The 20,296-nt window shown below is 43.7% G+C and overlaps 1 protein-coding gene across 3 annotated transcripts in view; it reads right to left on the minus strand.

Moving 5' to 3' along the window:
• The window catches only part of HCRTR2 (hypocretin receptor 2), an 84,002-nt gene that overhangs the window by 49,361 nt on the left and 14,345 nt on the right, over nt 1-20,296 (minus strand). Inside the window, exon 1 of one of the 3 annotated variants that reach the window (XM_050950816.1) lies at nt 18,677-18,964. The exons of the other annotated variants lie outside the window; for them this stretch is intronic. Within the exon in view, the coding sequence (XP_050806773.1) occupies nt 18,677-18,812 (136 nt within the window). The 5' untranslated portion in view covers nt 18,813-18,964. Of the gene's footprint in view, nt 1-18,676; nt 18,965-20,296 lie in introns of those variants that run through there. 3 annotated transcript variants of the gene reach the window in all.

Below are 20,296 nucleotides of genomic sequence, written 5' to 3' on the forward strand. Positions count from 1 at the left end.
TCCTTAATGTTAGAATATTTTGTTGAATTGAGTTGTATTAGGTACCTGTTATGGGCTGTCCACCCCACACAAGCCCTGCACTTGGAGGAAAGCCAGAGAGTGCTAAGGCCTAATAGTTCATGAAGTCCAGCTGGGAGAGGAGCTGGATGGGGTTTATAAAGAGTGGAGGTTGGCTGTAGAGGGGGCTGCAGTGAAGTGACCCTGAGGTCATACTCCCTGATACAAGGAGGGAGAGTTGGAGCCTGAAAAAGACAGGATAGGAAGCAGTTAGGTTTGAGAGGGACAGCCCTGAACTGCGGGTTTGGATTGGAACCCAGTGTAGAGGGTAGGATCCAGTCCCCTAGCAGCTGCTGCGGGAGTGGCACAGTCAGCACAATGGAGATGGAGACTGCTTGAGAACTTTGAGGAAGGAGACTCTGATGAGACCCGGAAGGGGAAAAGAATTGTGACTTGGCTGGAGGTTTAAGCCATGAAGGAGAGGTGCTGTAGCTCTGGACTAGCGGGAGAGTGGCTGCAGAACAAGTGCCTGGGGCAACAGGCTGATGACCACCAGAGAGAGCACAAAGGGTGGCAAGCTAATTCTCCAGGTGAGCCACAAGGAGGCTCCATGGGCAGTGAGTAGCAGACCCCTTGACAGCTCCCCACCTTCACTTGTCAGACAACCCACTGTTCACAATAAAAGGGAGGGTGGAGTGAGAATATACTAGGTAGCTTCACCATAGGACCAAATCTGTTGCACTGAAAACAAGCAGCCACTGCTTTGCTCGATTTTCCTTGTCCCTCCTACACATATGTGCATACACAATGGGCAATAGTAGACAGTGTGCACAAGTGTTTGATATAGGATTCACCATATTAGCCAAATGAATGCACTACAGCAGAAGCCTCACCCTCTAGCACCAGGAAATCCAGTTGAGACAGACACCACCTAGGGTATGTCTACACAGCAATGTAAGTGCAGGCCTGAGCCTGGACTCAAGCCAACCCTCCCTTGAGTCTACACTCTAATTGTGTTAACCTAAGGCTTGAACCTAGGGTTCCAGACCAGCAGGGCTGGAGGGTTCAAAATCATGTTAAGCTGGGACCTAAGGTCTGAGCCCTATTGCTTTCCTGTGTGCCACACAACCCCAGCTTGACTCAGGTCCTGAAAGTCTTGTATCCCAGAATTCCTTGAGGCAACTTCCTCAGTCCTCACTATGCTAACAATCTGTGGTGCAGACTGTTGCACTCTATTGCAAACAGCAGCAGCTCAGCTTTAGCCCATTGTCTGCTGAACACAGGTCTGCAAGCACACTCTCGGAGATCCTGCATGGTTTTCAACTGAGACCGATCAGAAGAAACTTTTTGCAAAGAGAGCTACTTCCTGGTCACAAGAGCACAGCCTGATTTTGGTGCATGCTGCTGAGGTGCCAGAGAGTAGAGCCGGAACTAACCAGCTGCCCTGCAGGGAGGGGGAACAGTAGAGCTCCTAGCTCAGCATGGCCGGGCAAGGGTGGCCCCCCAGCTCACCAACTGCCCCCCCCCGCAAGGCAGTCGCTTGGTCTCCACTCTGCTTTCTGGCCCCCGTCTTCCCTGGGGCTGCATGTGCAGGGATGCCAGGGCAGCATGCAATGTCATAGCGACAAGTGGAAACTATCCCCAAAGCCTCCTTACAGCCTCCTGTGGTGTCGGCTCCAGGTCCTCCTTACAGCTATACAGAGCTTCCCCAGATCATGGAATGAAGCTGACAGGCTCCCAGCTTCCAGGATGTTGGGGATCATCCCTCTCCTGGCCATGCTGAGCCAGGAGCTCTGCCACTTGCCCTCCTTGCACGGCAGCCACTTGATCCCCACTCCAATCTGTGTCCCTTGCTCCTGGGCTGCCTGGGACTGTGTTCGCAGAGGTGCCTGGGCAAAACTTCCCCACAGCCTCCTGGGGATCCCTTATCCCTTACTGCGACAGTGCAGGGATAAGGGTCTTTGGGAGGTGGAGTACACTGCACCCCAAGTCCTGAGGATGCACTTTACTGCCCTGCAGACAGTAAAAGCCAAGCTGGGGAGTGTGTTTTTTTCCTCTAAAACTTACCTCTTATGTCACACTTCAAAACAGACAACAAATAAAAAAACAGCCAAACAAAAACTCCTTCACTGAATGTCCCATTTTAAAAATGAAGAATTGCACAGGTTCAGGGCTGTCAAACTATTAAAATGGAGACTAATGTCCTGATTGTCCTGAGAACAGGTACACAAGGGCATCTTTCTGCCAGTGTGACTAAGCCTAGAAGTGGAGAGCCCAATTCTCAGATTAGATCGGTGGCAATCAGAGCGAACAGTGAACTGTGGCCACTGGGAGCTGCGGGCAACCATGCCTGCTGACGGTCAATGTAAACACTGTCACGTGGCCTGCCAGCGGATTACCCTGGTGGGCCATGTGCGGCCTACGGGTTGCAGGTTACCTACCACTGGATTAGATGGGAGTTCACTATAATGCCTTCTCAAACCACAGTCGTTCTACTGAGATTGCCACCAGTGGAGCTAATCATGTTCTCCTTATGGACACCTGAGTCCCACTAATAGCACTGTCACAGTTAGGAAGCAGGTGGAATCAGAGTTTTCTCCTCAGTGCACCATGTTCCCAGGGGTAGGGTGTAAACATTGGTGGGAGGCGCTGGGCACTTTGGGATATATTTACTTTGACTTAGGTCTGTGGATGCCAGAGCCCTAGATTTGAGCATGGGTCAGAAGATCCTTTACCTAGGATTAATATGCAATGTAGATACTCAAGCCCAGGGTTTCTGACACAGGTCAGCTGATTCGAGTCCCACTAACCTGAGGCTGTGTAGACATACGGCTAGTCATGACTTATCCATGAACTTAAAATTGATGAAATATGTAGTCCAATTTATGTATGCAAAGAAGTACAAATAATTAAAAATAAAGGCATGTTTAAGTAAAGGTACCCAAAAATACTTTGGGGCAGTAACAACAAGATTGTTATATCTAGAGCTGGTGCCAGAGTCAGATATTACAAAAGCTCATTTTACAAAATTTGACCATCTCATCCAAAGCAATATAAAAGAAATACTGTGTGCTAATTAAACAGGGCATCCTCACAGCCAAATGACACACAGATATTTGAAGATTCACTGATTCTAAGGCCAAAAGGTACCATTGTAATCATCTAGTGCAGGGGTAGACAACCTGTGGCACACGTGCTGAAGGTGGCATGTGAGGTGATTTTCAGTGGCACTCACACTGCCCAGGTCCTGGCCACCAGTCTGGGGGGCTCTGCATTTTAATTTAATCTTAAATGAAGCTTCTTAAACATTTTAAAAACCTTATTTACTTTACATACAACAATAGTTTAGTTATATATTATAGACTTTTAGAAAGACCTTCTGAAACATTAAAATGTATTACTGGCACCCATAACCTTAAATCAGGGTGAATAAATGAAGACTCGGCACACCACTTCTGAAAGGTTGTTGACCCTGATCTAGTGTGACCTACTGTATAACACACACCAGAGAACCTCCCCAAAATAATTCCTACAGCAGATATTTTACAAAGATATGCAACCTAGATTTAAAAACAGTCAGTGATGGAGAATCCACCACAACCCATGTGTAGAGGTGCGGACTCACCCCTGCGGCGCCTCCTGCTGGTGACTTCTGGGAATTAGCTCATTCCAGCTCCAGAGCACCCTCTGCAGGCCAGTGATCCATCTGTCCTCTGGCACCCGTGTCCCTCCCAGACCCAGTGCCCTTGTATCCAGGGTGCTGCCCCCTGGCAGTAACCCTTACAGTTCTGGGTCTCCCCCTCCCCAGGGAACCCCCAACCCACTATCTCAACCTCACCTCAGTATCAGGATACTGCCAGTCATCATCTAGCCCCACACCCTGGGGTAGACTGCAGTATCAGCCTACTCATCACTGGCAAGGAAGGTTTGGACCTGCTGCCTTGGCCTACCCCTGGGCTGCCTTCTGCAATCCCTAGTACCTGTTGGCCTTATGCTAGGCCACAGCCTAGGGTTTTCCAGGCTGGAGCTCCCCAGCACTACTCCACTCAGGTACCCTGTCTCCAGCTTCCTACAGGCAGAGGAAGACACTCTCTCTGTCCCTGGCTTCTCTGCCTTTATAGGGCAGGCTGAGCCTGTTTGGGGCATGGCCCCAGCCGCAGCCACTTCCTAAAAGCTGCTTTCTCCACTTACAGCCCCCTCCCAGGGCTGTTTTTAACCCTTCAGGGCAGGAGTAGGGTAACCACCCTGCTACACCATAGTAAATTGTTTCAATGGTTAATTACTTTCTCTCTTAAAAATGTATACCTTATTTTAAGCCTGAATTTGTGTAGCTTCTATTTCAATCATTGGATCAGATTAGACCTTTCTCTATTAGCCTGACAAGCCCATTATTAAATATTTGTTCCTTCTGTGGGTACTTATAATCAAGTCACTTCTTAATCTTCTCTTTGTTATGCAAAATAGATTGAGCTCCTCGAGTCTATCACAATAAAACATGTTTTCTAATCTTTTAATCATTCCCATGACTCTTCTCTAAACCCTTTCCCGTTTGAATTGTGGAACACTAGAACTGGACAAAGTATCCCAGTAGCTATCACACCAGTGCCAAATACAGAGGTAAATAGATCTCTCTAATCCTTCTCAAGATTCCCCTGTTTTTGCATTTCAAGATCACATTTGCTCTTTTGGCCACAGCATCACACTGAGAGCTCATTATCCACCACAACCCTTAATTTTTTTTTCAGAGTCCCTGCTTCCAAGGTATAGCCTCCTCAACCTGTATGTGTGGCTTATAGTCTTTGAAGTCCAATGGCACCTTAAAGATTAACAGATTTATTTGGGCATAAGCTTTGAGGGTAAAAAACCCCCCTCTTCAAATTACAGATATAGGCATAAATATATATTGGCACATGAAGAGAAGGGAGTTATCTTACAAGTGGAGAACGCGGGACCTCCTGGTCAGCCTCCTCCTCGCCCTGGCTAAAATGGCCATCTACGCAACCAGGGAGAGGAGGTTGGCCGATGGAGACTCCAGTGATTGTGGGGCTTGTTTCTGATCCTTAGCGGATCTTATCTGGGCGGAGTTCCTCTGGGCAGCGTCCACTGGCTCCCTTGACGCCTTCGAGGAGCAGTGGGCGCTGACCGGGGTTCTCTGCTCGGTGTCCCCGTCAGGCTCCCTTCTTATGACCCTTTGACTGCACGCCTGTCCCTGTTCTTTTATTAGTTGTCCCCCGGAATCAGTTGGGTTTTGAGGTCCTGTAGATCCTCCCCTTAGGCTAGGAGGGGGGGAGGATCTGTTAGCAATGGGCGGGCTTCTGCCCGCCCAGTTCCCAGAAACCCAATAGGTACAATGACAAACTTGTCATAAAATAATCCCACGTAATTTAAGAAATGCTTTCTATCCCATTCAGACTGTTTAACAGAATTAACAGCCAAATGGTTCAAATTAAACATATGCTCTGAATACTCCTACAGCGCTGTATGGTACATCTCTGCAGTGAAATGTCATTACATGCCACTGGAAGGCATTGTCACAAATTTGCATTATTTTTATCTTCCCTATAAATTATAACAATACTTTCCCACTCTAAAATTAAATATTTTTAATTGCTACCTAGAATTTACGTTAATCTGTAGACAGGCTCTGATGTTTTAAAGATATTCGTCCCTGGTGAAAAGGTTAACTTGTGGTAATTTAACACTCGTATAAAGCTCTCTCATTATGAGGTTTGGATAATTTTAATTAATAATAAACTATCACCATTTTTTAATTAAAAAAAAAGTGGAGAAGCAATGTTGAAGGCCAATTCAGTCAGGGTGGATGTGGTCCACTCCCAATAATTGATGAGGAGGTGTCAATACCAAGAAAGGAAAATTGCTTTTGTAGTGAAATAGCCACTCCCAGTCCCTATTCAAACCCAAATTGATGGTGTAAAGTTTTCAAATGAATTGTAGCTCTGCAGTTTCTCTTTGAAGTCTGTTTTTGAAGGTTTTTTTTGTTGAAGAATGGCTACTTTTAAAGCTGTTATTGAATGCCCAGGGAGCCTGAAGTGTTCTCCTAATGGATTTTGTATGATACCATTTCTGGTGTCTGATTTGTGTCCATTTATCCTTTCATGTAAAAACTGTCCAGTTTCCTTATGCTTATGAATATGATGTAACTGGAATGTGCTTTATGCAAAAGGTCTCTTGTAAGGTATCATTACAAAGCTCATAACCTACTGAGTGTGTTCATCCTATTTGTTTGCATGTATTATTTCTATGTCTGGAGTTAGGAGAATAAGATATAAACTTGTATTACTGATGTAAACATATTATGTGGAAGCCATTAAGGGTGCTTCAGAATCAATGAACTATAAATGGCTCTGTTTGCAAACCTTCCTGTGTATGCATGGGCCAGACCAGGAAGAATGAAGGCTGTGACCATATCACCTGATACTGGAATCCATCTTAATCCTTATATGTTTCCATTCAGAGAGAGTGGTGGGTGCCAAGCACAGACAAAGGACCCCCGCCTTGTGCAAATCCCAAAAAAAGGGGGTGAAGCAGGACAAATGGGCTGCCAGTCATGAGAAAACCCCTGATTATCACCTGATATGTCTGCTGGAACTAACAAGGACAGTACCAGGGGAAAGGATTGGGCCTAGACTTGGAAGGAGTGTAGTCTGTAACAGAAGCTTATTAGAACATCGCTGAGGGTGAGATATTACCTGTAATCAGTTTCTTAATGTATTAGGCTTAAACTTGCATATTTTTGTTTTACTTTGCTTGGTGCCTTAGTTTGTTCTGTCTGTTATTACTTGAAACCACTTACATCCTACTTTTTATACTTAATAAAATCACTTGTTTATTAATAAACCCAGAGTAAGTGATTAAACCTGAGGGAGCTAACAGCTGTGCATCTCTCTCTATCAGTGTTATAGAGGGCAGACAATTTATGAATACACCTGTCCCTGCCTGCAGGTATATGGGATCTTGGGGAGCAATTACCACACAGGTGGGGTGCCAATTAATTTCTTTATTAAAGGAAAAAGGAAGTGGTGGGAATTTAACAATGAAATACGATGGGATGGGGTGTATAGGGTGTTTACAATAGACAATGATGGGGGGTTCTTATTGAACAGTGTAGGGAGTTCTAACAGTGGGGTACAGTAAGTGGGGTTCAGCACAATGGGATACAGTACAGTCAATAAGCGTATCAAAAAGAAATGCAAAATAAAATGGTAGCTTCTATATAAAATGGTCAACAATCTTAGATGGAATGTATTAAGTGGTTAGAGGCCTTATACACGATGTAACACAATGGTATCAATGTAAATACAAAGTATATCAGAAAAGTGGAAGCAACCAATGGGGTGTTATAATTACAAGTAAAATGTGAATATAAGTGAACTTATGCAATGTAACGGTATAAAAGAAAAGTAATGACTTAATTTGTGAGGCTACGATAGCAGATAATATGTCAAGGAACAGGAGGGGGGAGGGGAGTGAATGATTAGTGACAACTGATGAGAGGAGAGTGCGGCTGGAAGCAGCGAGAGACTCTGAAGCCCTGCAGGGTAAGGACAAGGGAGCAGTGTGATGGTGATCTTCGGTAGGGGAGGGGCAGCGGAGAAGTGTAAAGAAGGGCTGGAGAGAGGTTTAAGCAACAAGCGGACACCAAAAACAAAGGAAAAAAGCGGCAAAGGGTTTGGGAAGTTTCATAGGGGGAGAAGCAGCAAGGAGTTTGGGAAGTTCGGAGGGTGATGCAGATGGGTGGGGGAAGCAGCAAGGAGTTGGGAAGTTCGGAGAGAGTGCAGATGCGGGGGAAAAAGAACCAAAGGGTTTGGGAAGTTTCACAGGGGGAGAAGCAGCAAGGAGTTTGGGAAGTTCGGAGGCTGATGCAGACGCGGGGGGGGAGCAGAAAGGAGTCAGGAAGTTCGGAGAGAGTGCAAATGCGGGGGAAAAAGCAGCAAAGGGTTATAAAAGGGAGACACGGAGAAGCACACAGAGGGGGAGATTGGAGCGGGGGAAAAACAGACACGGGAAAGTTCAGGGAGAGATCGGGACAGCGGGAAGATGAATTTAAGCAGCAAAAACCTTATCTATCTGAACCAACGACTAGGCAAAACAACAAATATCACAATTCTAAATCCCATTGGGAACTGGGTGTCTGGGTGCTGGAGACAGGTAACCTGCTGAGCTGTTTTCAGTTTGGTCTGCAAATTCTAAGCAAAACTATAACAAGCAACTATACGGAGCAACAAAACAGTAAACTATAACAAGGCAGGTGAACTTACAAGCTCTACAATCTTAACAAACTATGACTTATTAAACTAAAAAAACCAAAACCTATGGTGCACCTTATGCAATGGGGAAGTTACAGAGGGCAGAGTGGTATGTGCCCAGGATCCAGCTCCCAAGGAAGCCAAGGGATGGTGGCTGAAGCCAAGGGATACAGCTGAAAGCAGGGAGCCCCAAGGCAAAGCCCACAGGAGCAGAGCTTAGCAGCGGCACAAACTTATTTTTAGCAGCAAAGCGCTGCAGAGTTTAAGAGGTTTTAAGACACAGACCAAGGTTTAGCTTGAGTCTGTGTGCTGGGGAAACAGAGCCAGCAACTAAAGTAATAAAATAAAAGTACAGAAAGTTTTACAGAGGGATTCTTACCAGTCCCCAAGGCAGCAGCAAAGGCAGAAGCAGCAACAACATCAGAAGCAGCAAGGAGGGCTCGGTACAGTCTCAATAATCAGGAGATCTCTCAGGTAGCAATTCGTTCTTCATGGGGGGGTTTCAAAAAACGGGGGTACACTCAAAAATAAAACGAGAGTGGAGAAAGGGCCCCCCAGAACCCTTGGCTGATCAGTCCAGGCAGCAGTGCAGGAACCTTTCTGATGTTTGTTTCAAAAATGTCTGTTTTTAAAGGCAAACTCAGGCAGTTTCCCGCCAGTAATCCTGATAGGCTCCCTCTGTCACAGGGGAGGAGGCACAGGGAAAAAACTGCAGGTGAGCACAGAGACATGCCTGGGCAGAGTCCTGTGCAATAGGTGACTCAAAAGCACATGAGGCCTATGACTCATGCCCAGGATCTTAAAAGCACAATAGGTCTTGCAGCTCTGGACACTGCCTGCCCTACACCGAGCCCAGGTTCAACGAGGTGATAACAGGACTAACCCTTTGAACAGGGCAGTGGTCCCATTTAGCACGCAGCACAAGTGGCCATCTCTTTGAGAAGGGCAATGGCTCTTGTTAAACAACTTAAGGGGCCCTCCCTTTGAGAAGGGCAGTGGCCCTGGTAAACAACTTAACAGCCAGGGAAGGGCGGCCACAGGAGGAGAACAAAAACAAAATGGAGTATGGGGACAGCTGTAAGAAACAAAATGGAATAGGGGGATAGCTGTAACAGACAATACCCTGTATAAACTTTAAACAGAGTAAAACAGATTTATTTGGGGTTTAAATCCCATTGGGAACTGGGTGTCTGGGTGCTGGAGACAGGTAACCTGCTGAGCTGTTTTCAGTTTGGTCTGCAGCTTTGGGAGCGTGGACAGCTAGGTCTGTGTTGCAGTGGACTAGTGTGTCTGGTTCAACAAGACGGTTCTGGAAGTCCCAAGCTGGCAGGGGAAACTGGCTCAGAGGTAATTTCAGCACGTCAGGTGACAGTCCCAAGGGTCTCTGTGACCAAACTCATCACAGTGTGTTTTTATGGATTTTTAAAAAGAAACAGACAACGAAAAGTACAAAAAAGGTAAATATCTTACAGCCTGTATATGTCTCCAAATACTGCATGTTTCACAGGCTCTCTGACTGAATTATGCAATGACACAATTTCACAACTTGTCAAAGCTGAAAAAACCAGATACTAAAAAAGCAGACCATGTTTATAGACACAACATATTAGAGTGGGGGGCAACAGTAGTAAAATAGGAGAAGAAATACATGACTAGGCAGAGGAAGTAAAGAGGGGACTGCAGGGAAGGGAAGAGGAGGGTGTAGGTAGAATTGAGGTCCAGCATCTTATGAATCATTTCAAGATTTTTTTTCCAAAAAGCCAAAAAAACCAAAAGCAGGGTCTGCTCTTTCTTGAGTTTGTAATGCTACTAGTACTTCATATCCCATTTCAACATCTCTCATTTTGTTGATGGTATCAGTGAACAATTTTTCTCCCTGAAATAATGGAATAAGAGAAGTTGAAAATGGGTTACAAAGTATCAGTAGCATGATAAGGTCAGTAAAGAGCATTTTTACTTTGTTTATTTCAGAAAAGCCATCAGTGATTTTGTCAACATTATTATTAATGATATAGAAAAAAGGATGGAAAGCACGTTAATTAAATTTGCAGAAGACAGTAAATTGGGAGGTTTTACAAACAGCACTGAGGACAAAAAAGAGATAACACAAAGAGACCTCTACTAAGGAGAAAAAGGATATCGGCTTCTGGGGCTGTCAATCTGTCACCTTTCATGAGTAATGACATTGATGACTCAACTTTTTAAATAACTAAACTTATCTAAAATAGTGCAAAGTAAAATGAGATACAACTCAGAAAAGTAATAAAAACACAGATATGCAAAAGGAATAAGATAGTTGAAAAATAATAATGCTAAAATGCACAATAGACAGGATATGATAACCTTGTAATATGACATGCTGGCAAAAGAGGTTGATGCAATTTGGGGCTACGTATACAAAAGCATCACATCATCAACCATGGAGGTGATCAATTTTTTTTTTGTAGTAAATATGGGCACATCCTGCTCTCGGGGTTTCAATGCTAGAAAAATGTCAACAAATTGGAGCAAATTCATAGAAGGGTGACAAAGGAGTAAATAGTTAGCACCTTTGCACCATAGAGAACATTAAAACATTTTAATATAAATATTCCCAAGAGTTCTCAGCCAAGTCCAGATGTGAAGGAACCACTGCCTGCGTCTGGCACTTGATAGCTACTTATAGGATTAATGGAATGGTAAGATTGAATTAAAATGAAGGAAGGAAAATTTAGGGATCTATTCTTGATAGCCAAGCTAACTGAAATTTATTAGTGTGGAATAGTCTCTAATGTGACACAGTGGAGTTCCCACTTACATTCAAAAATATAAATGAGGGAACAATCCTGTATTGGTGGTCCTGGGCAAGTTCACTCCTTCAGTGTTTTTCATCAACCAATGTGTATAACTGTAACTTTTAAAGAAAAATCATGATTTGAGATGTTGCTAGCTGCTCCAATGTTCTCTTATCTATCCTAGGTTCTTATATAGTGCCTCAGAAGTATAGTACGTGAGAGCTTAGAGACAAAACCAAATTCTACATGGTGGAAGTCCTCTGTTAATTAGAAATTAGAGTAATGGGAGAATGATTCTTTCAATTCTTTCTGCATAAAACTAGTTTGTTAAATTGGTCAACCGGATAATCTTTGGCCATGAGCAAGCCAGGGAGGCTGAATGTATCAGGGGATTAGCTAAGCAATATGAAGCCTGCCAAAGATTCATATGATGGTGTCATAAACAGATAGCTAAGGGTTAATGTCTCTTTCACCTGGAAAGGGGTAACAAAAACACCTGACCAGAGGACCGATCAGGAAACAAGACTTTTTCAAATCTGGGTGGAGGGAAGTTTTGGGTATGAGTTCTTTGTTCTTTGTCTTGGGTCTAACCCTCTCGGCTCTGAGAGTGATTTTTCTACCTCCAGGCTTTCTAATCTTCTGTTTCCAAGTTGTAAGTAGAAGGATAATAAGACAATAGGTTTATATTGTTTTTTTTCTATTTACATGTGTGTAGTTGCTGGAGTGTATTCTTTTTGGATAAGGCTGTTTATTCATTTTTCTTTTAAGCAATTGACCCTGTATATTGTCACCTGGATACAGAGACTATGTTTAATGTCTTTTTCTTTCTTTTTTTATATAAAGCTTTCTTTTTAAGACCTGTTGGAGTTTTTCTTTAGTGGGGACTTCAGGGAATTGAGTCTGCAGCTCACCAGGGAATTGGTGGGAGGAAGTCAGGGGGAAAATCTCTTTGTGTTAGATTTACTAAGCCTGACTTTGCATACCCTCTGGGTGAGGGGGGGAGAGAGATTAGCTCTCTCGGTACTTGTGTTTCCAGGCCTGGAAGCAGGGAATCTCCTAGGGTCGTCCAGGGAGGGGAGCCTGGGAGGAAGTAACAAGGAAACAAGGGGAGGGGGTTATTTCCCTTTGTTGTGAGACTCAAGGAATCTGAGTCTGGGGGTCCCCCAGGGAAGGTTTTGGGGAGACCACAGTGAGCTAGGCACTGTATAATTCCTGGCTGGTGGCAGCTTTCCCAGGTCCAACCTGGTAACTAAGCTTGGAGGTTTTCATGCTAACACTCATATTTTGGACGCTAAGGTCCAGATCTGGGAAAAAATGTTATGACAGATGGTCAGGTTTGTAGGAATTGAACGTTGTTACCATTTCACTGTTGTTCAGAGACTTCTGTGTAATGAATTGGTGCACTCAAATGTTGAATTTCAGCTTTCAAACAAGCTTTCAAATATGGTAAAGGCAGTCTTAAGATAAAGAAAAGGTATGGAAAAAAATCTTATCCAACAGAGATTATCCTTGGATTTAGCAAAGGTAGGAAGGTTAACGGCAGATTAGTAATGGCATGTGGGACCTATTGTAGAATGAAAAATAAGCTAAATCTACTCAGTTCCTTTTGGCTAAGGCTATGTTTTAGTCACGGGTATTTTTAGTAAAAGTCATGGACAGGACATGGGCAGTAACCTGTCCATGACTTTTACTATATATCCCTAACTAAAACTTGGGTGGGGGGCCGCGGGTGCTCTGGGGGAGGTGGCCTGGGCCCCCACTGGTCCAGAGAGTGGGGGTAGGCTGCAGCACATTGCCTGGGACCCTCACTGGTGCTGAGAGGGGTTGGGGGGGTGGGCTGCAGCACATGGCCTGGGACCCCCACTGCTGCTTGTGGGGGAGGATCGACGGGGCTCACAGGGGCTCCCTACCCGACTGTGTGTGACGCTGCAGCTTCTAGGCAGTGGAGGGGCAAGGGGGCTCTGTGCACTGCTCCCATCACAAACACCAGCTGCACAGATTCCATTGGCCGGGAACTGCAGCCAATGGGAATTGTGGGGGTGGGTGCAGCAGGGGCAGACAGTGCGTGGACCCCCCGGCCCCTCTGCCTTGGAGTTGTAGGGCCGTGCCAGTGGGAGCCAGGGAGGCCCCCACCCCGAGGTAAGTGCCCCTCACCACACACCCCAATCCCCTGCCCCTAGCCCTTAGCCCTCTCCCACACACCCAAATTGCTGTTGCTGGCCCAGGGGTTGACCAGCTCTCGCAGTCCCTAAGCCAGCACCAGCTGCTGCTGAAGTCACTGAAGTCACAAAGTCACGGAATCTGTGACTTCCGTGACAGACTCACAGTCTTACTTATGGCCAGAAGATAAACAAAAAGAGGAAAACAGGGATAAAGATGAAATGGTAAAAAAAAAATCAGCCAGAAAGGATAAAAAGAGCATATACCAATAGACAGATATTGGAAGCAGAAATGGCAACTATGATCAGGAGATGTAAACTCTCTATCAAACCACTAAATGACTTGCTGGAGATTTTAGCTGCAAGCGGGAAAGTCCAATAAAGATAAACAAGGGAAAACCCTTAACTTTGCAGAGCAAAAGATGGACAGAAAATTTCCATGGTATCCTTAACTGACCCCCCTTCAGGAATAATATTTCACTTTGAAAAGAGTGAGAAGATGAAAGGGATGAATTGAAAGTAACCATTGTAAGATTAAAGAACAATATATCACCAGGTGAAGATCAAATCACAGCAGAGCTGCTTAATGTAAGTGGAGAGGTCAACATCAAAATCCTGCTATGCCACTTCTGTTTGGAATGGGAGAAGGAACACATCCCAGAAGAATGAAGAGAGGGATTATAATCAAACTCCTCAAAGGAAGAGATAAGAGTGATTGTAACAAGTGGCAGGGGATTTTGCTGCTTGCAATTCCAGAGAAAGCTTTCTGGGTAATCACCCTACATAGAATTAGAGTGATCATAGATAACAGACAGAACAACCAGTTGTTTTTTTGCCCAAATCGATCTTGTGCAAACCAGAACTTCACCTGTGCAATATTGTAAAGCAAAGTAACATACGGTAACTGTCAGTAGTCTTGAATTTTGTGAATTTCCAAAAGGGGTTTGATAATGCAGATAGAGAATCACTGTGGCAGTTAATACAAGTCTGTGGAGTCCCCAGTAAAATCATTCAAATTATTAAAAAAATCCTATCAGACCACTCAATGTACAGTTCAGATAAACTAGGAGCTAGTTGACTGGCTTAATGTTTACACTTGTGTCAGGGAAGCTAGTATCTTGTCCCCATCTTGTTTGGCATTGACTTTGTTATGTGACAGACCATAAGTATGGCAACAGGTATTGAACAGATAGATGTTGAGCTTGGAGACTGATTTGCAGACAGACAGTATCTGTCTTATAAATAAATCAGTTGAAGACAGGCAGAAAGACAGATGGTTTTACAAATTCTGACAAGCAAACTGGTCTTATCAATAAATCAAACCTGGAAGTTATACAAGTTAGTTTACCTGTCACTGATTGTATCTACTTGGAAGTTTAAAGCTTTGAAAACAATGATTAATTTTGCTTATCTCAGGTCTATCATTCATGATACTGATGATTGTGTTTGATATAAAGTCCAGAATAGGAAAAGTAATTGCTGTATTTAAAAAACTCAATACCTTATGGACATTCAACATGATTAGCAAAAACACCAAACTTAAGATCTTTGGAAGCAATGTCCTAAGCATCTTCCTATACAGAGTAGAATCCTGGGAATATAGTAAGTCTATGATATGCAAACTGAATAGCCTTCAATGCAGGTGTCTGCTTCGAATAATGAAAGTAAAATGGACTGATAAAATAAGTAATTAAGAAGTCATAGAATAGGCACAACTACCTACAACAGTACAAGAAGTATGGGAAAAGAGATGGACATATCTGGGACATCTTTTAAGAATACTCAGTAATAGGCTACATAAACAAGTACTTGTTTGGTGATTCCAGGGATGCAATCAGTGATGGAGAGGCTGACCTAGAGGCATAGCATAATCAAATGGCATTATTTCATATCAATATAAAAGACCAGAAAAAACAAGCCCAAGATAGGGATGATCAGTACCATTTGATCTCTGTGCCTGAGGCCTTGGGAAGCATGATGATGGACAACTCAGTTGTTCAGTTTTACACCTCCATGTCACACATACAAAAATAATTACAACCAGTACTAACTGACACAGTTATTGGCCATCTCTGCAGAGCTGACAAGTACAGAGTGGACACAGATTTCATAATTACATTTAATGTATTTATTTAGATTTAAATAACAATAAAACGATGCCAGTGCAAGAGCCCAATGTACCCTGAAGCACATTTGATGTTAGACCTGTAGGGATCTTTAAAAATAACATCACAGTACACATCAAAATGTAACAAACGCATTCAAGCCCTACATGCTTAAAACACTGTATGAGGTTTTATCAGAACAACTCATAATAAAGTGAAGAAAAATTCTGGGGTTAAAATGCTGTGCACCTTTGAAACTGTATCCTTTAAAATATGTCTATGTAGAGCCACAGGAGATGGATAAAGGGTACACTTCTCCACACAAGCTGAGTGCTACTGCACTTCTCCACACAAGCTGAGTGCTACTGCAGATATAGCCATACACAAAGCTTTGCATATAGCATTTCAAGCTATGAATCACAAACCACATCACTGTTCATCATCATGACGACTCCTCTGACAATGAAGATTAAACAAGCCAAAAAACATGCTCCCAGAATTAGGCTGAAAACCCTGACAGTGCCCCTCCTTGGGAAGCATCACCCAGAAGGGTATTCCAGATCCGAGGAACATAGAAAATGAAGAGGTGTAAATGAACAGATTACTACTACCTGACAAAAGTCTTGTTTCACTTGATTTCAAAAAGTTGTATAGGCAGTAAGAACTGTACAAGGATCTAGAACCAAGATATATTTTGAAAAACTGAGGAGTCTGGATAGAGAGGGGCATTTCTGTTCAGTTCCTGTTGGACAGGGATCCACACCACAAAGCCACTAGCATATAATTGTTTTAGCAATCTCAGCAGAGAGGTCCAATGACTGAACAGGCATGGAGAATTAGCTACCTTGTTACCAGCAGAAATGGTTCCTCCAGAACAAGGTACGAGGTTCAGGTACATCATAAAGCTGCTATAAGGGAGCTTACACTGCCCCTGTCAATGCTATATCTGTTCAAGGGGTAAATGGAGGATTTGGTCATTAGAATGGTCACTCCAACACTTTTCTCAAGTACTAAATTAACTTGGAAAGGACAAGTTCTGTTCACATAACCCTCCCTAAATTTCAGAAGTATAACTAAGCCTTTGGGGGTCTAATTAAATGTGAGCAGCAAAAAACAATCAAGCTGAAAGTTTGCTATTTGCCTCCTGGGTAACCTATCAAGCGGATGAAGCTAAGGACACATGCAGTGCATTTTCCTCTATCACAGTAAGATCCTTTTTGAAGTTCTATTACAGACCTCTGTTGTACAGGAACTGCTGCATAGGTAGTCAGCAAGTGCTCATTATTAGTCAGTAAGAAATACTGCATCTTCAGCCGTGTTATGGGGAGGAGAAAGAGGGACTGTCAGAGAAGTCCCACATTGCTAAACATTGTTAACATATATGTAACCCAAACTATGAGAAGAGTCAAAATATAATTGTAGCCCATAGACTTGTAACCTTTAGGAATATGATCTTTTCCACCTGTTCAGGATTCAGTTTTCTTCTTTTGACACTGACCATATTTCCAGCAGAACTAACGACTTTCAGAACGACATTAGAGGATGACTAGCCAAATTGTTTACCATCCTACTCCTATAAAAAAAGAATCCTGTTATGATATAGTCATTTTCTTTTGTATGAAGTGTTCACCGCAGTAGTTGAATGCATGCATGCGTGTCTCTTCTAACATTTCACTTTCAGTTTAATAACACCAGCAACCACTGTCAAAGTTACAAAATCCACTTACTTGTTTGGGGAGACAGATGGACAGATACTGTCTTCAAATGGTGTTATTTACAAATGTGGGAAGTGACATGTTCTTGATTTATAGAGATTTTCATAAATTGACTTTTTTTGTGATATGATCTCACACCAAATACCCAATAAAAAGGCAGGACTGTACATTAATTAATCTTCCGGACCACCACTTAAAGTAGTGTCCCAGAAAAAATACAACTATAGGCAGTGTCTAATTGCTGACGTGGAAGAACTGGCTTTCCATACACAAATGTTTTATTTTCCAGGTACGCCACCAGGCAGATTATACCTCACCTATTATTATGCCTTCTGCAGCACTGAAAGATGTGCTGAAATCCACATACGTTTCAACAGGTTTCAGGTGTAAACATGAAAATACAGTAGGTTTGTTTATAATTTTATTTTCTTGGATCCTGTTTTCAAATAGGACATATCTGTTGCAGAAGTAATGGTCCAAAAAGTTAACTAATGTACAGCCTGTGACATTGGCAAACCAGCTAACCTGTGTATGACCCATGACAACAAGAGACATTACAATTGTATCAGGACAATTCACTTGTATGTGAATATCAAAGAGATGTACTAGACCAGCAATCACTAACCCATTCATTTTAATAATAGAAATCAAGGGTCGATGCTAAATGTGTTTGTCAGTGTATCCGTATCCTGTTAGAAATTTACCAATGTAACAAAATTGGCTTTTAGATGCTAAATCCTTTTCAGGTCTTAATTGCCTTACATTATGTATGCAACTGTGTTCAGTTAACCTTAAGGTCAAAGATGTGAGACACTGCAGGAAACTAATAATATTATCTATGTCTTCAGTTTATTCATCCCTGTTATCATGAATGACTCGCTGTTGCCTTCTGAGTATAACTAGATTACCTGTGTATGCATAAAAACAATGAGGAGACTGGTGGCACCTTAAAGACTAACAGATTTATTTGGGTATAAGCTTTTGTGGGTAAAAAAACGAAACCCATTTCTTCAGATTCATGGAGTGAAAATTACAGATACAGGCATAAATATACTGGCAATGCCCCTCTTCCATGTACACATCTGCAATGCATGTACAATGTACAATGCATGTACTCTGCAATGCTCGTCTGCCATGTACATTGGCCAAACTGGACAGTCTCTATGTAAAAGAATAAATGGACACAAATCAGACATCAGGAAAGGTAACATAGAAAATCCAGAAGGAAAACACTTCAATCTTCCTCGACATTCAATAACAGATTTAAAAGTAGCCATCCTTCAAAAAAAAAAACTTCAAAAACAGACTTCAAAGAGAAACTGGAGAGCTACAATTCATTTGCGAACTTAACACCATTAATTTGGGCTTGAATAGGGACAGGGATTGGGTGGCTCAGTACAAAAGCAATTTTACCTCTCTTGGTATTGACACCTCCTCATCAATTATTGGGAGTGGACCACATCCACCCTTACTGAATTGGCTGTGTCAACACTGGTTCTCCACTTGTAAGGTAACTCCCTTCTCTTCATGTGTCAGTATATTTATGCCTGCATCTGTAATTTTCACCCCATGCATCTGAAGAAGTGGGGTTTTTACCCATGAAAGCTTATGCCTTAATAAATCTGTTAGTCTTTAAGACATGTAACAGGTTGGACTCACCGCCACAGAGCCTCCTGCTGGTTTTTCCAAGAATTAGCTCTGTCCAGCACTGGAGCGCCCTTTGCAGGTGGTGTTTCACCCATTGTTTGCTCTGCTGTTTCCCCTGTCTGTGGGAGCCTGCATTGCTCCGGACCATGGTGTCTTCTTCAGGGCATGACCCCCTGGCTGTGACCACTTCCGTTATCTCCCACCCTTCCGGGGGAGCCAGCTGTCCTTCACCTGGCTTCTTGCGGCCCTCGCTCAGGGCAAGCTGCAGTCCTTTGGCTCAAGCCTGCACTCAGGTGGAGATGCAAATAGTCAATCAGGCTAGCCTCTTGCTCAGAGTGGAGCAGTAAACAAAGTCTCTCAGCTCCACCTATACTCCAGTGGGGCTGCCAATAGTTAACAAGCACAAGCTCTGGCTCAGAGCAGGGCGGGAAACAAAGTTATTCAGATCCAACCTGCACTCAGCTGGGGCTTCTCATAATTAATGAGCCTAAGCTCTGGTTCCTAGCTGGGTGCGAAACAAAATCTCTCAGCTTGGGCCTGTACTCAAAGTCATTTACCTCAGGCTTTCCTTCAGCTAGCCTGCGGGAGCGGGAGACTGCCACCCACCTCTTGAGTGGCAGGGGGGACGCAGGCCCTCCCACTCCACTGCATCCTGGCCCAGGGCCCTAAGGGTGGCAGAGGGGTCTGCCACCTCGTCAGTGGTGATCTAAGCCGCAACACGCTGACTCACCCTCTGCCAACGTTGCAGGCAAACAGGGGTCTACTACCCCGGGCCACTTCCACGCTCCCCCTTCATGGGTACGTGCTGATCCAGGGAGGCAAGATGCTCTGTGGGGGCTTTAGTTGCTAGCAGAAGCTCTGCTGGGGGTTGGGTCCGAGCCAGCCATCCGTCTCCTGAGGAGTCGGGTCATCCAGGGGTCCGGGTGGCCTGGGCCAGTCTTCTGCCTCCGCCGAGGTCAGGTCAGTCCAGGGTCCAGGCAGTCCAGACAAGTTGTCTGCACTCTGTGTGCCCGCTACCATCTCCCAGCGCAAGAGTTCAGGGGAAGCATGTGTCCCCTCCAGTGGCTGGGCCCCCAATGAGCTTCTGGGTCCTGCCTTTATACTTCTGACAACTTCTGCTAAAGTATCCCCAAGTATTGTCAATATTTAATACCTTGACCCGATTTTGTTCTCCACCACTGTAAGATGCAACAATTATTATAAAGTGCCCTGAATCTTCTCCTCTACTGGAAATCTTATCTGACAATACTAACCCTGTATGGCTTTGTGTCCCTTTGTAGTGCCTACACCACATATTAAGTGTTTTTGAGTCTGCTCCTTTGCTTTGCTTCTTTAGCTCAAATACTAGAAGATCATGTTTTAAATGGAGGCCCAAGGTTCATTCTTCTTCAGATAACCACCTAACTCACCATACTGAATCATCATAGAAATAAGCCTACATTCTCTATAACAATGCAGAATAGGCATTTGATAGGGTAGAATTGCCCTACTGGCTCTGCTATGCTTTCATTGGCAACTTATAGAATTCAGGGGTTCTAACTGATTGTATCAAAATTGTTCTCTTGCCTCTAAAGGACAGCAGGTGATAAACAGTAACTGTGAAAATAAGAAAATAAGAAGTTAACACACAAC

The sequence above is a fragment of the Gopherus flavomarginatus genome, chromosome 4 (assembly GCF_025201925.1).
Source record: "Gopherus flavomarginatus isolate rGopFla2 chromosome 4, rGopFla2.mat.asm, whole genome shotgun sequence".
NCBI classification, from domain to species: domain Eukaryota; kingdom Metazoa; phylum Chordata; order Testudines; family Testudinidae; genus Gopherus; species Gopherus flavomarginatus.